The following is a 16,241-nucleotide window of genomic DNA, read 5'->3' as shown; positions in this document are numbered from 1 at the left end:
AGGTATATCATTATTTAGCATAACGAATTGATTCGTGATTTCGATTTAGTGTATTTAGTTGCAGATGTACGGGAAGTTGTAGACGTCAATCTTGTCAATGTTATCGACCTGCCACTTGTTGCTCTGGACAGGAAAACTGTTTTACGACACGTCTTCAAGAGTATCTTAGCATCGGCCTGTGAAGAAATATGAACAAGGTAAGTGGGCATCATAAATGTTGTGTTCCCGGTGAATATCTTTCCATTTTATTATAAATGCTATGATGCGCAATGAGGATGCGCAATGAGGACCTGTTTGCCCGACAAGTTATCTAAAAGTAACATTGACAGTGATGTGTTGCCATGTTTATTAGTATTAATACTCATAGTTATTGACCAATTTTAGCAGGTTGGCCCTACAATAAAACGAAGTGATGCAGTCACATCTGTAATGAAGTTCTAAATTCTTTCATCAGCAGGAGTATAGGAAAAAGAGTATTCTCAAGTCTGTGATAAAGATAGACTTACCCTAAAACCTTCATTGAGAAAGCCATATATAAAAGGATTGACAAAACTGTTGGATAGAGCCAACCATAGCACGCATGCGTTGATGACTCTCATTCGATCTTGACTCTCAATAGTACCAAGATACAAGGATGGGTTGTATAAGGTTACGAGTTTAAAAATGTGTAAAGGTAGCCAACAGAGGGCGAACATCACAACGATAACTACCAGCATCTTGATCACCTAAAAAGACATAATCAGTCATACAGTCAATCACAATGTCGTTTAGTTCAACCTATCAGGGTTTAGTCATACAGTCAATCACAATGTCGTTTAGTTCAACCTATCAGGGTTTAATTTACTAGTCATAAAGACAAGGGATAATATTTTGTAGAACTTTAACGCTTTCCATCGGAGAAGAAATAGCGCAATATATTCTTGAAACGTGTTTATCTGATCAAAGATTGCATCTAACATGGGGCTTACTCTTTCACTGTCAACTAACCATCTACTAAAAGTGACTAAACACAGCTGAAGACGTTGGTAATTTCTCTGTAGTGTTTTCTCAAAATATATAATTGGCAGCAGTGTATTTATATTTGAAAGTGATTCGTCAAAATTATACCCGCTATGGAAAATGTCATCTATCAGTTACATTGAATTTAAAAGGAACCGGTTGTTGAGGGAAGTGTGAAGTGCCTGTGTGTGTGTGTGTGTGTGTGTGTGTGTGTGTGTGTGTGTGTGTGTGTATGCGTGCGTGCGCGTGCGTGCGTGCGTGCGTGTGTGCGTGCGTGCGTGTGTGTGTGTGTGTGTGTGTGTGTGTGTGTGTGTGTGTGTGTGTGTGTGTGTGTGTGTGTGATCTAACATTGTTTTACACCACCACCAAGATGTTGATATTGTACACACTTTTAATAGAGTTGATATTTTGGTAACTTGATATAACTCACCTTTTGTTTTGAATTTGAATGGTCCCTGTCTCTACTTTCATCAGCATTGCCAGGAATATGTCTCCCCCAAAGTCGTATAGCTATCTTAGAGTATGTAAATGTCAGAACAGTAAGTGGTAAGAAATACGTTACAACAAGGAAACAGATTTCCCACATCTTGGCAAAACTCTCGCTCGGATACTGTTCAGAACAGAAGTAAAAGGTTTTGTGATCATAGTATTCGTCGTAAAAATGTGTAAAGATGGTTTGGCAGGTTGAAAGTATAATGGCGCTGAACCACACGATGATGAATAGGATAGTTGATCGGCTTTTGGTGAATCTGGCCTTCAGGGGGAAAATCACAACAAAGTAACGGTCGATACCAACAGCTGTTAAGGTGCCAATACTTAAAACAACAGAGACCTGAAAGACAAGAATCCAAAGTATTTGTCAAATTTCATGCCATGACATTTTCGTCATCAGATTTCCCCGACATCTAACCAATTCATTCAGATATTTTGCGTTCTTAAGAGCTAAGTGCTGTCGATCAGAACAACTACTAGGCATAGCTTACTTCTGACATGTCACCCACTGTACGCTCTGAATAGCTTAACGAGTTTTCATGTTCAAATATATGATTCGATCAACTTGAAATGGGTTGTTCAACATATGAGAGCCTTCAGTAATTACAGGGGGGAGGGGTGTGTATCACTTTTTACCAATCGGTTTTTGAGGGAGGGCCATATTTTAGAAAATGAAAGGAGGGTTACATTTTACTTTGACTCATTGTATTGTCTAACTTTGCATTATTTGGGATCCCGCCGCTGCCCCATCGGTTAGGGTTATAGTTATGATTCGGTACTGTAATATCAGACCATATCAACCAAATTGCTGCTGATAATTATCAACGTAGAATGTGAGACTTGACCCCCCCCCTCTCTCTCTCTCTCTCTCTCTCTCTCTCTCTCTCTCTCTCTCTCTCTCTCTCTCTCTCTCTCGCTCTCACTCTCTCTCTCTCTCTCTCTCTCTCTCTCTCTCTCTCTCTCTCTCTCTCTCTCTCTCTCTCTCTCTCTCTCTCTCTCTCTCTCTCTCTCTCTCTCTCGATTGGTCACCTGCTGTTTTCGGAAGGTGAATACACACCCATTATTAAAATGAGCATTTATAAGGAGAGACACACCCCATCCCGAGACACTTACAGAACCTTGTCGTATGTAGCGTCACTCAACTGTCACTAAATTTAGCAAACGTATTGGTCGTGTAGAATGAATTTGTGTCACGTTCCCCTTATCATCTATCTAATTTGAGCAGTGTAACTTGTAGTGTTTACGATATGGAACTAATATCAGTTCAACTACAGAATGATGTGCACACTGTAAAAAGCCAAGTCTAAATTGTAGGTTTGTTTCACTAATTGATAAAATTTTCAATAAATAAATACAAACGCTGCATATTTCAGGGATATAAAGAACTGCATTGTCAGTATTTTTCAAACCCACACGACAAATATGCAAACTTATTGCTAAGCTTTACGGTCGGAATGATATTTTCCAACCCAATAGATTGCCAATTCAGCGAAAGTATCAAAGTACACGTTAGCACTGTAAAAGTGTTGTGCTCAAGAAAACAGACAGGCGATCTATTAAATGCAGTGCTGAGTTCAAAGTTACAGAATTCTATCAATATTTCATGTCTGCTTGTATAATACAAACCTTGAGCTACGTGTATGTACTTGCATGAACAAAACAAAATGGAAATCCACCCTAGGGATGTTGACTGTACCATAGTCATATGTCATATCATATAAAAGACAAACCTCGTATATTATTAGGCTCTTTCAAAACACACAGTACATGATATCGAAATCACAAACATTGTTAACGTAATCCTATCCTCCACAACCGTGGCCTATCTGCTAATTATTTGAACTTTTTTTTGGTCAGAATGTGAATGAAACATTCATTTCATCCATCAGTCAAACGGAAATAAATATTGATGATGGTGGTGGTGTCGTTTCTACGAAGACTTGTTATTGTTTTTGTGATTGAATGAATAAATATCGCATTATGCTGGGGATCTAACTATGCTGTGCCCTTGCGATCAGTTTTATATCACATTAAATTATTCATTGGCATTGCTACACGCAATCTTCCTTGACATTTGAAAGCAAAGCAATCCTCATCTGTGTGTTACATCCTTAGAAGCTAGTACATGGAAACGAAGAAGTGATTACATTCACATTATATCATAATATAATTTTTGTGGATACAAAGGGGCGTCTACACAAAAAATATTTAAAATATTTAAAATGACTTTAAACGGAAGCATTTGGTCATATGACTAGCTGATTTATATCCTAATGTTCATGAGTTCATCATCAAATTAACTTCTACAGTCACGATATATCATTTGACATTTAGAATCCTGTAAAGATACAATTCATTATTGACACTACACTTGCCATTCATCAGTGTGCATCAAAATACAATTATTTGTTAGTCAAAGGATACGTTTTAGATATTCTTCTATGTACAAGACTTTAAGTGGTTTTAGTAACCAAATTGAATGTGGAAATCATCATGTTTCCAAAATTTTCATAATAATGAGATACCCCTTTATGTCACCTTTATGAACACTGTCTATGGGAATTGTATACTTTATGTTGAGCAAGTATCCATAAATTATATGATATAATAATAATAATAATAATAATAATAATAATAATAATAATAATAATAATATTTATTTTTCTATACCGTAAATCCATAAAATGCTCTAAATGGTTCACAAATCTAAAAAAAAGAAAAAGCACTAAAACAACACTTGATATATCTTAAAAGACAGTTAATTAAAAGCTTTGCGGAAAAGATGCGTTTTTAAACTTTTCTTACACATTCTAATCCCAGCCGGTAAAATCCATAACCGCGGAGCAACATGGCTGAAGGCCCGTTTGTAGACGAAAGATATATATATATAACTTTAATGCTTTACTTAATGGTTCAATGACTAAAATTGTGTCATGTTTTAGGCATAAAAATAGAGAATTGTTTCTGGTGAGGACAATTTGTTTAATTTATTTTTATATACTTATTGTCAAACATGTCACACAATCTACTATTTATGATAGTTACTGTTCTTTTTATTTAGTACTTTAGAGCAAGTGTGTATGTGGAGCAGATGTCATTTGCTTGTTCACGATTAGCTCTGCGGTTGTCTTCACTGAAGTAGGGAGGTTTATTTTTGCGTTTCACCCGGATCTGCAGACTTCATGAGCTGGACAAACACGTAAAATTATTTTGTACTTTAAAAGGAGAGTGTTAACGTTGTTTCACTTTCAATGACGCTAGATCAATACATTGTTTGTCGTTGAAAGTGATTACTTATTATCTTCAGAGAGTCATCTTTAATTTAACTAACAGCTCCTAGGTATTACCTCTGTCGAATCATACAGTTTGTGACGACATTCCAACTTTCCAATTCTACAGAAACCCTTGATATTAACCAAGGCTTGTTCGACCAATGTTTATTACTTACCGACACCATACACAATTAGCAATTGCTAATGTATATGACAGTGATCAGTCATGATATATTAAAAGTACTGAACACAAAATCAATATATTAGAGAAACAAATAATGTATCTACAACGTAAATAACAAATGGCACGACGATCCCTTGTATAATCAAATAGAAATAAAAGTATTGCTGAGCATAGAAGATGTTTCAAATCCCAATAGGGAACTTGCAATCCAGACTGAGCATGCTCAGACGCAAAAGACTATGGGATTATCTGTGGTTATCGTTAATACCTAATCTGGAGCTACCGATAAAAAAACCTCCCACAATAGTAAAACACATTTATAGACATTATTTACTAATGAGCAAATTGATCTAATAAAAGTCACATATATATATCTTGGCATTGCTAAAATAAATGAGAACATATTATTCATATGAGTCAATTATTAGCTAACGGGTTTGCAGTTCATCTTGACCTCTTAAGCATTGTTCCATTGAGCAAAGCGTATCTGTTTTAGTAACCAAAAGTGGTAGTCAATTTAATCTATTCTCATTTAGCGCCAGAAGAAGAAAAAGAGAATTTTCTTTCATCCATCTATAAATCAATAAATACAATTTGCTAAGTAGAAACAAGCGCTCTGTCAGATTTCGTCGACCTAATGAATAATCAATACTGATGATATTGCTTCGAATACTGGGGGGGGGGGGGGGGGGGTGCACAAAAGCAAGAGTTGAAGTGTGACATATTTTCAAATTGTTTCCCAATAATTAGTAAAGTTTACACCAGTTTCCTTTTCACTCCTCTATGTTACCATAGTGTTTTCTGTTGCCAGCAACTGAAAGTGAGAGTGTGTTTGTGGTAGGAAAAGAAGCGTCTTGATTACTTCATATATTTAGAATCCAAAGCTTACATTATGTAAGTTAAATGATCTTAAGTATCTATAGTACAGTGAAAGAATTCCTTCAACCTTGTAAACGTCATTTTACACGATTTGTTAAACATCTAGTCATGTATTAGGCACATATCTTACAATGTGTTCGTCTACATTACTTAAAAGTGAAAGGTAGCAATATGCCGACCAAGATTAATTAGGTTTTCATCCTGTATAAGGAAATGTCAAATCGCATAGATCATATCGTGTTTAACAATTGGTCTATAAGTACTCTTTATCTACATTAGTGTCGTTGGCTGTGTATGTAACCTTTCTAGAGATGAATTGATTGTGATCACATAGTCGATGTCAATATGATGTAGGAAGTTGTCTCTCTTGTATGTATAAGTAGGTAAGATTTAACACGTATGAACATTAGCAATTAACTAACATTATGTAATAACGGGTGACTGTCTCAGTCTTTGACCAATACAAATATATTTTAGTAAACCTATCCAGGACTTTTGATTAATTATACCATTACCCATAAGTATGAGATTATTACTCTCCCATGTATTTGAAAGCGTTATTGCCCTATTGAGTCTTCATCTGATTTGTGTTTGTGATTTGTGTGGAGAAATGATACAATGCTTCGAATTATAATTAATAAATTCTACTCGTTCTACAGTTTCATTAGATGGACTGTAATATGATAAACAGGCAATATCTCTTAACCCCCTTGCATCAATTAAGACAGACAATAATAGACAGATATACATGATAGAAGAAGGAGCAAGCATTGATAAACTTGCATCCATTTCTACAAGAATTGATTATCTGCCTGTATGTCAAATATAATCCGACTTGTCTCTGAGGACAAGTAATAAATTATTATGTTTGTGATTATGAGTGACATTGACAGGAACGTTACATCTTCTCACCATAAGTGGTCAGTAGTACTTGGTATACCTATCTTATAACATATCAATGTTTACCATAAGACACCGTCTTACTTGACGAACGGTTGAACAACCCTTTTCTTTAACACAGAACAAATATATTTACACTTTATATAAATTAATTTTCAAATCGTAACATCTCATCAGTTATTCTTATATTTACGCATCGGGTAACAATCATCACTCAGTCTGATTATAGAGTTTGACTGCCTAAAAGTGTGTTCCTTAAGCAGTGAATCGAGAGACGATAGATCAGCGTCAACCAGTTAGATGCTGTTTTTACTCTCTTTGTGGAGCACTACCTTACCAGACTCAGTCTCAGTTAATCTCAAGAATGCTTCCAGACCATTTTACCGTACTAGACTTTATCAAAAATGTGAGAACACTTTCTATGACAGTTCGGTTGAACATATACAAAATGACAGTTCATACTTAGGTTAAATAATTTAACAATTTTTTTTTTCAAATTTAAAACAGGCCTAGCAGGGGACATTGCTTTGCTTTCTTCACAACCTGATCAACATGTATTCCTACTTTGAAATCATTAGAAATAATAACATAATAACATAATTTTAATGTTTGAACTTTCTCAGAAATTTCATTTAATATATCTTTAAGAATTGCCGGCAGAGTATGACCAACGTTATTCTTTACAAAAGCTTCTATCGTCTCAAGTCTGTTAATGACTTGATTCTAGCATCTTGTAGTACGTCTTGTGTTTGAGTGTGTCAACTATTACAAGTACAACTGTTGCAGTTTTTACTCTGCAAATGTGTAAACAAAAAATGAGCCGTCGGTTTAATTATATTGTGATGATGCAGGGTATAGATAGGGTAAAGGACACATCCCTTGGGGCATCTCGGTCATCATTTACAATAATTAAATTGGAAAAGATTCACCTATCGCGTATTCAATTAAGAACCCTAGACTTAATTAAAAACGATCAAAAAGAAAAGAAAAGAGTAATTTAATGTCAAATGTAGCGAGTACTATGGTATTAAGGGACAAACTTCAACAAACAAATAAATGTATGCTGACATGATAATTAGGTTTTCAAAAAATGATTGAGAACGTGTCAAAAAACCATAGGCAGAACCATCTTCAATAGAGCGGTACGTGCGTTAAGCAAATTGATAGGGATCTAATGAAGGAGGAAGACTAGATTAGTAGAAGCAGACATCTGAATGCTTGATAACCAACGATAGGAATAGTTGGACAGTGTTCTAGGAAAGGGCTAGAGATAATCAACTTGTTAAATATACTGGCAATTTTATAGATACTGAGAGACTAATTGAAAACATTTACAACCAGATATTAACTGAATGTCTCCCGTAAGGGCAAAACCATAGATTTTTGTTCCTACACACATTGTTGGAATGCACAATTCTGAGCCATGGCTACTCTTTATCTTATTATTTGTTTTAGCATTTAAAGGTGTTATGGAACAATTTATTCTAAAATATGAAAATCATTAATTATTCAAATTACTCATTAACACTAACATACTACGCCAACAGGCTTTATCTGAGATATGTGTTTGCTTTGCTATGGTTGATGTATGTGCCAAATTATATTGAATTTGAAGTGTGCATTGTTAAGATATAGCTGAATAACTAAAAATCTTTAATCAGATAAATTACTCATTAACAGATAAAGCAGAGTCAACAAACTGCATAGGACAGTTAGTAACTACGAATGAATAGGCTTATTTCTTGTAGTCTCTTTCATGTCATCAGTTCATTCAACCAAAAATATATGGTGATATATTTCACTTCATTTTAAACAGTAAACACAGAAAGCTAGAAAGATAAATGCTACATAACTGTCTAATTTGATGTATATACTAGGGCAATGAATAAATGAAGGAAATATTCACCTTAATTATTTATGTCGCTAAAAGATAATGTAATATGATTGACTATTTATGTTATTATATTACATTAAATATGCCTGTGTTATTGTTCAGGTACATTTCCTATCATATCTTATACACGTCATTATTATGCCCGATCCTGCTCAAAGGTCGGTGTGTCTTTGCCTTTAGGTGATTTGAACAATTCAACACTTATGTCGATAGCAGCTAAGAATCTGTCGACTGACTTTATCAATGTCTGTATAGCTATTTACAGCATTTGAAATGAGGTTAATAAAAGCAACCAATACGGCGTAAAACAGATTCAGCGTGCAATGAAATGATTATAAACATGATAAAGAAGTCATCAGAAAATATCGCAATGGAACTTTATTATTTATAACAGAAGTATCACTATTATTAGTAATTTTGGTAATAACAGTTGCCCTGGTAACATCTAATACAATGTGAGATTTTCCAAGATCTTTTTCACATTTTAAACAAACTAAGAGTGACATGTTCTATTCTTTCTCAGGAAGTTTCTATATAAAAGTGCACGCTCTTTACTCAGATACTCGCATTTCATTGGCGAATCGTCAAGCTATGGCACAATATATCAGTATCTCTACCTAAACCATCGTATCACAGGAATACTAACAAAAAAGTGCCTCCACCTACGATCTTAATATCGAAAGATTGACCAAAATCCCATTTCTAAATCATTTCATTCTAGATATATATACGGTTATACCAGGGGTTACTTGTAATTTTCTACATGTGTTTACCTTGCCCACAACGCGACAGTGGAAATAAGCACCTTGCTTTCTAGTGTTATCCTGGTAGACTAAGTACGTTCATATGTATATTTTACAACATTATACAAAATAACTATTTATTAATCTCAAAAAAAGTAAGTAGAATCACGATGTTACTAGATTACATAAGTTACATTTCAGCTGACGCTTTTGCCTGCTCGGGATTCGAAAGTTAGTTAGTCATATATGAAAAGCCAAAGCTATACTTGATTGTGTACAATCTGTTCACAGTTTTCATACATAACGATATGGATGATTGGTTGTTGCGAATTAAACTGTGGGGCTTGAGATTATGCCTGTTGTGGCTCTAGCCCATGGAGAATTATACAAATGAATATACAGGTTAAATTATCAGTGAAGATATGACGATGATATGATTTCAATTAAGATAAATGGTAGCAAAATTCCACGAGGACACTAACGCAATGCACTGTTACATAGATAGAATGCAAAATTAAATTGCCAATTCGATTTCCCCGTGTGAACCTTTGTTTATTACATTATTAGTCTTTCACATTGGATATGACCTCAATGTTGTGTACTTTGCCTATCGATAGATGAATGAATCTCTTGGTATTATAGTGTATTACAGTTCGACAAATAAATGATGTATACATCCAGGAACACTTAAGTTTTAAATAATATCCAATTTGTGATTTACGTTCCACAGTGCAATATTTGTATCGATCAAATTAGTAATTATCTACTATACGCTCTCTGCCGTTTTATCATGATTCTTAGATCATTTACTAAGTATGAATCTCTAAACAACACAACACAGCCCAACACAACACAACACAACACAGCACAGCACAACACAACACAGCACAACACAACACAACACAGCACAACACAACACAACACAGCACAACACAACACAACACAACACGACTCGACTCGACACGACACAGCTCGACACGACACGACACAACACAACACAACACAACACAACACAACACAACACAAAGATATGATATGATATGATATGGCCATACACCTCTTCAACTGTGGATATTGGCATTTTTTTGCTACTAGCCTTTTAATACTAAAAATGTTGCTTTCTTTACATTGATCGGTGATAAACGCTTGTATCGCATGGAGTTGATTTCTGTTAAACATATTAACTTTGAGAGAGAGAGAGAGAGAGAGAGAGAGAGAGAGAGAGAGAGAGAGAGAGAGAGAGAGAGAGAGAGAGAGAGAGAGAGAGAGAGAGAGAGAGAGAGAGAGAGAGAGAGAGAGAGAGAGAGAGAGAGAGAGAGAGAGAGAGAGAGAGAGAGAGAGAGAGATTTGACTATGGGTATAGAATATGAATATTGCATTTCGTGATAATAAGTGTTTGGTACTTACATGCTGAAGAAATATGGCCACATAACACATGGTTGTTCCAAACACCCAATGACCCAACATGATAGTCGGAAACGTGAACGGCATGCAGAAAATAGCCATTGTTAGATCGGCCACGGACAAGTTTATCAAAAAAGCAGTCAGATCGGTTCGGTTACTTCTTCCACAGAGAAGGACAAGTAGTACAAGTATATTCCCGAGAAGTGACAATACCATATTGACGCTGAAGGCAAATGTTAGGATTACTTGGTCTGTCCGAGGTAATGCCAAGGACGCATAGTCATAATCGAGGGGATGTGTAGGTAGATGTGTTGTAGAATGGTCAAACGTAACGTCGGACTCAGTCAAATTCATGAAAATGCTCAAGTTGTATAACTGGACCCAGTAATCAATGACAGCCATTCTTAGTGCAGATGTAGTCAGCAATATGCTACCAGCAGTATAACGCCGTTTTCTCAAAGTATCTTTAATATATACCTTACAACACCAACTATTGGATAGGCTGCTGAGACCAAATCACACCATAAGTAAGTGTATTATTGCGAGATTTGAAAGAAGTACCCAAATGCGACAATTCATAATAGTATTCTTAGACTTTCAGTAATGTGAGGACTTAGCTCTTAGAAGGGTTACTTGTGAAAAGTCAGCTATTTCTGAATTTGCTGGACCGAGAACATTTTATCCTAACAAGAATCATTTTTTTAAAACAATTTTTCCTAATCGGCGATATGTTTCTGTCAACACCCTTAAATATAAATAATACAGGGCAAGAAAGAATGAGTGCTTATCAACTACTTTGTAACAATAGGACGTGTGTAACTCAGTGAAAGGACAATAGTTTTGGAATTGATGCCAACAGTAGAAAAACACATATATATCATGCTAGAACAGTTTTGGCCTTTGATTTCCATAAATAACTTGTCTCGGTTTAAATGTCTCGGTTTAAATGATAAATTTCGTATTTAAGTTATTGATATTGATTTGTGTAAACGTCAATGTAATAAGGACGTATGCAACACAGTGAATGAACAAGGCAGCCAATATAATACTTAAAAAATATTCTCAGAAAACAAAATTTCAAACAGAGGGATTGAAGTAGTTTTGTTGGTTCCATTACAGAGTAGAGATACTTTCTATACGGATACAGCTTCTAAATGTTAAATGATGCAATGACTAAATTATGATGAATTCAGTAAGTAGTTGCCGCCAAACTTTAAGATATTTGTTGCACGTAGTTTTAATCATTTATTTATTGAGCTTTGACATAATGTCAGGATGAGACAAACACGTGACTAACAGTAACACCTATAGAAAGCGACCCTCCACAATAGAACAAAATCAAATTGCACATACAAATGAATACAAATGAAAATGAAAAAAAAAAAATTGTACAAATTTAAAACTGCAGAACTTAACAAAGGCGGCAAGTTTTACAGTGACATTGTCTCACCCCAAGTGCAAGTATTGTCAGGAGAAAATTTATTATTTAAAAGATCCATGTAATGTTTTAACAATTTAAACTTGTATGACCTGACACTAGCTAAAGTTTTGCCATGAAAGGGCATTGCACTACATAAGTAAAAAGCTCTATTAAAAAAAGAATGACGAAAACATTCAGTTTTAAAAAGTGGCATCTTCATGGAAGTATCATCACAGGATTTGAATGTAACAAATTGACTTAAATTTTCGCTACTCTCAGTGTGTAGTAAGATTTTCACAAGGATCATAAATCAAAGATTAGTAAACTGGGCGTCGGAAAATAATGTCATTATAGAGGAGGCTCAAGCAGGATTTCGTAAAGGATACTGTACTGTAGATAACATATTCTGTCTGCAATCCGTTGTACAAAAATATATATCAATGAAAGGTGGTCGTTTTTATGTAATGTTCATAGATTCTTCCAAAGCCTTTGACCGTGTAAACCACGAGCTCTTATGGTATAGGTTGATGTCAGTTGGTATACACGGCAAAATCTTGAAAGTTTTACGTTCAATGTATTCACAACTTCAATCATGTGTGAGATGTAAAGAAGGTTTAACTGACTATTTTAAATGTACCATTGGCACTAGACAGGGATGTATGTTAAGTCCGTTTTTTATTTTCATTATTTATAAACGAGCTGTCAAACTATATGTCTAATGCACAGTCTGGTATGAAGACATCCCTCCATCGGTATTTTATTGTAGTGTTATATCCTTGTGTGTGTGTGTGTGTGTGTGTGTGTGTGTGTGTGTGTGTGTGTGTGTGTGTGTGTCTGTCTATCTATCTGTCTGTCTGTCTGTCTGTCTGTTTGTCTGTCTATCTGTCTATTTGTTCGGCAGTCGGTCTGACTGTTTAGACACGATACCTAAAGGCAACTGCATATTATGCTACCAGAACTTACACGTCTATGTTATGATGAATATGAATATCAAACAAATACTTATAGTTGATAATTAGGCTTTCGTAGTGGCTTTCGTAGGCAATGTCTTGAGAAGACAAGCTTCAAATTTTATCAATGAGAATGAACTATCTCTATTTAGCAATTAAAGGATATATCATCAAATGAACTCTCAGACTTCTATTATTTTGTGTACATATTATTAATATAATACTTGATATACCCTACAGATACTGTAGGTTTGATTGTGAAATCAATCATTTTATATTAAACATTGGTGAGTTTAGTTAATGTATCAACCACATTGTTGCTGCAAATTTCTTTTATTACGAAATGTTATACTTGACAACTTTGAAATTGCTTTATTGCTACTGCAGATAATTCCGTCCATTTATGGAAGATATACTTCAGTGCACTTACATTTTATATACAGATACACTTCAGTGCACTTACATTTTATATACAGATACATGCAATGCCTTAAGGCAAAACAATAGCAAATCTTGCATTTTTGTACCTACAGGGGGACATATTGTTTTTGTGTATATTGATTTATAAATGGGTTGGTTGGAATTCAATCTAATTAAAATCTGATGTGGTGAAAGTGGCTAGATATCTATATTTACCTCTATTTCCATCGTTTTGTGACATTTGTTTTGTTCCGGGTGATCGCCGCCATCTCAAAGATGTGGTATTGCTGCGATCATCGGTCACCCGAAACAAATGGCACAGCATGCACGCAAATAGAGGTAAATAAAGACATCTAGCTGCTTCCACAACATTAGATTTTAATTAGATTGGTTGGTTGGAATTGATACCAATAGTGGAAGAAGAAAAACATAATAGTGTCAAAATGTTGGCTTTTTATTTACAGAATTGATTTGTGTCGGTTTAAAATATACATTAAATATCTCAAACAGTTTAATATTAATACTTGATATAGACTGTAATATAAAAAACCCTTGCCGCCATGGTGTTAGTTTGTCATGATTATCAATACGTATGATTCTTCAGTTAGCCATTAGAAAACGATCTATATGTAACATAATTCTACACTTTTCCTTTCACCCTTTTTCATATTTAACAAATCATCTACAATTATGACTTTTCATATATTGACATTGTTAAAGAAATATCGTTATTTCCGTATCCATATATCATTTCCAATATGGCACACAGATATATTCTATACCAGACATTAATAACTTGTGTGTGTTGTTTTTTAGCAAATGTAATCTTGTATGCATCGATTCAATAATATTATACATGGTTTTCTTTAGCATTAAACAAGTAATTTCCGAACGAATCACTTCTCACAGCAAGCATATATATTTGTAATTAACAATCGTAAGAGATTAATTAGACAGCTTTTGAATACACTATTACTTTCCTTCAACTAGTATTGTACATATGCCATGGTGGTTGCTAGGGCCAATTATTTCCTTTGAACAAAATCTGCAGAATATCACTTCTAGAAACATTTCACCAATGAAATTTCAGTCTCATTGACCAAGTATATTTTGAGTTATGTTTTTTATAGCTTATTTGCCTATCATCGGGAGACACAGTTATTAAAAAGCCCCAGACGAAACAAGAACTACGTTATTCATGTTTACTATAATCTTTTAAAATCAAACAAGTAAAAAACTCACTGCAAGATGTGAAAGTGACTCTGCCTATTTAACTATTAACCCGCAAATCCGGAAAGACTCTAGAGACAGGGTATTGAAACCAATGACAATAAAATAGGTACGTATATTGGAAAAATAAACTAACTCATATAAGAATCTGATTTTATCCTGCATTCATTCAGCAGGCGATATCCATTATCAAATCATGTAAGCTTACCGCATTGAGTGAAGTAAACTCTATATGGTGTGTGATTTTTATGATTCACTCACTATCATAGGATCGCTTACTACATACATCTTGTAAAGTAACAATAATGTACGTGTTTCCCATAAAGACGACGGAAATAGAACACGATTTTGATGCAGGATATCATTCTCTGAATGCACGTACTCTCTTATCATATATTTAATAAATCATTTTCTTCATCATCTTCAATTAGAAGTTTGTCATCATACGGGGATTATAAGCACTAAAGCATATCACAATAGTATAATAACTTGACAGACGGTGAAATTTAGCCAATCAGAAAGACTGGGCAACATCTAGTGTAATGACACCCTAACACACTGTATATTAAGTTTAGTTTTGACACATAGCACTCTAGTCTATAGAAATCAGTAGTCAGTGCTTCTGGACTCATAAAACTTAGATTGCTGTGCAGTCTATTTAAGAATTCCTACGACAAATAATCTAACCAGGTCCAATTGATTACTTGTGTGACGTCAATGAACGCATATTGATTATTCCAAGTACTGTTTTTACTCATTAGTAAGTGTCTCTGCAGTAGGTGACTTTCTTCATCCAATTCTTCCATAAATAAATCACTTTTTATGTTACTTTAGCTGTTCTATCAATGTACACAAAGATTTGTGAAATTCCCCAAATTCTCTCCAGGTGATTAACCCAAAATTAGTGTACGTCGTTAGTTCGGCAGAGACACGGTAACGTAGTTGTTAGTATTATTAAAAACACCAAAATAACCCACAAAAACACAAACTAACCAAACAAGCAAGCAAGCAAATAAACAAACAAACAAACAAACAAACAAACAAACAAACAAACAAAACAAACAAACAAACAATACTCTAGCGATGTTGCCTACATGAAATGGTTTTGTTGACTTGGCGGTCCATTACAATATCTCTAACAGGCATTTTGTACACCATGATTACCAATTCACTGATTACATTCAATATTATCCATGACAGAGTAGTAAAAACACATACATGTATATTGAAAGTTTCAAGTCTTCATAGCAAAGTGAAGGAGGCCTGATTTAATAAACTCGGAACAATACGTTATAGTTGAAATACATTCATAAACAAGTGAAAATTGTCAACGTGTCGTAGGGGGTGTAAGACCATCATGGTGTTTTCACTTATGCTACGAGAGTGGTAAAAGTTTATGAAACTTAAAGTGTGATTTGTCTGTATGTAAACAAAAACGACAGATAAAAATTGTT

At 34.6% G+C, this 16,241-nt stretch overlaps 1 protein-coding gene across 1 annotated transcript; it reads right to left on the bottom strand.

Moving 5' to 3' along the window:
- Positions 1 to 14: 14 nt before the first annotated feature.
- Positions 15 to 11,169, bottom strand: LOC144452399 (substance-P receptor-like). Its single transcript, XM_078143490.1, has 4 exons — positions 10,771 to 11,169; positions 1,430 to 1,831; positions 507 to 725; positions 15 to 176 (listed from the first exon to the last, which is right to left on the bottom strand). Exons 1-4 carry the CDS (start codon positions 11,167 to 11,169, stop codon positions 15 to 17), a joined length of 1,182 nt encoding a protein of 393 aa, XP_077999616.1.
- Between the last annotated feature and the right edge of the window lie 5,072 nt (positions 11,170 to 16,241).

This window comes from Glandiceps talaboti, chromosome 22 (assembly GCF_964340395.1).
Source record: "Glandiceps talaboti chromosome 22, keGlaTala1.1, whole genome shotgun sequence".
Taxonomy (NCBI): domain Eukaryota; kingdom Metazoa; phylum Hemichordata; class Enteropneusta; family Spengelidae; genus Glandiceps; species Glandiceps talaboti.
The sequence above is the reverse complement of the archived record's forward strand: the minus strand, read 5'-3'. Positions and strand labels throughout refer to the sequence as shown.

Excerpts from the sequence above, each read along its gene's own strand:
- LOC144452399 (XM_078143490.1), bottom strand. The coding sequence starts at position 11,169 with ATGGCTGTCATTGATTACTGGGTCCAGTTATACAACTTGAGCATTTTC. Across the intron at positions 1,832-10,770 it reads TGGCCATATTTCTTCAGCAT|GTCTCTGTTGTTTTAAGTAT; the intron begins GTAAGTACCAAA and ends CTTGTCTTTCAG. Across the intron at positions 177-506 it reads TTCTCAATGAAGGTTTTAGG|GCCGATGCTAAGATACTCTT; the intron begins GTAAGTCTATCT and ends ATTTCTTCACAG.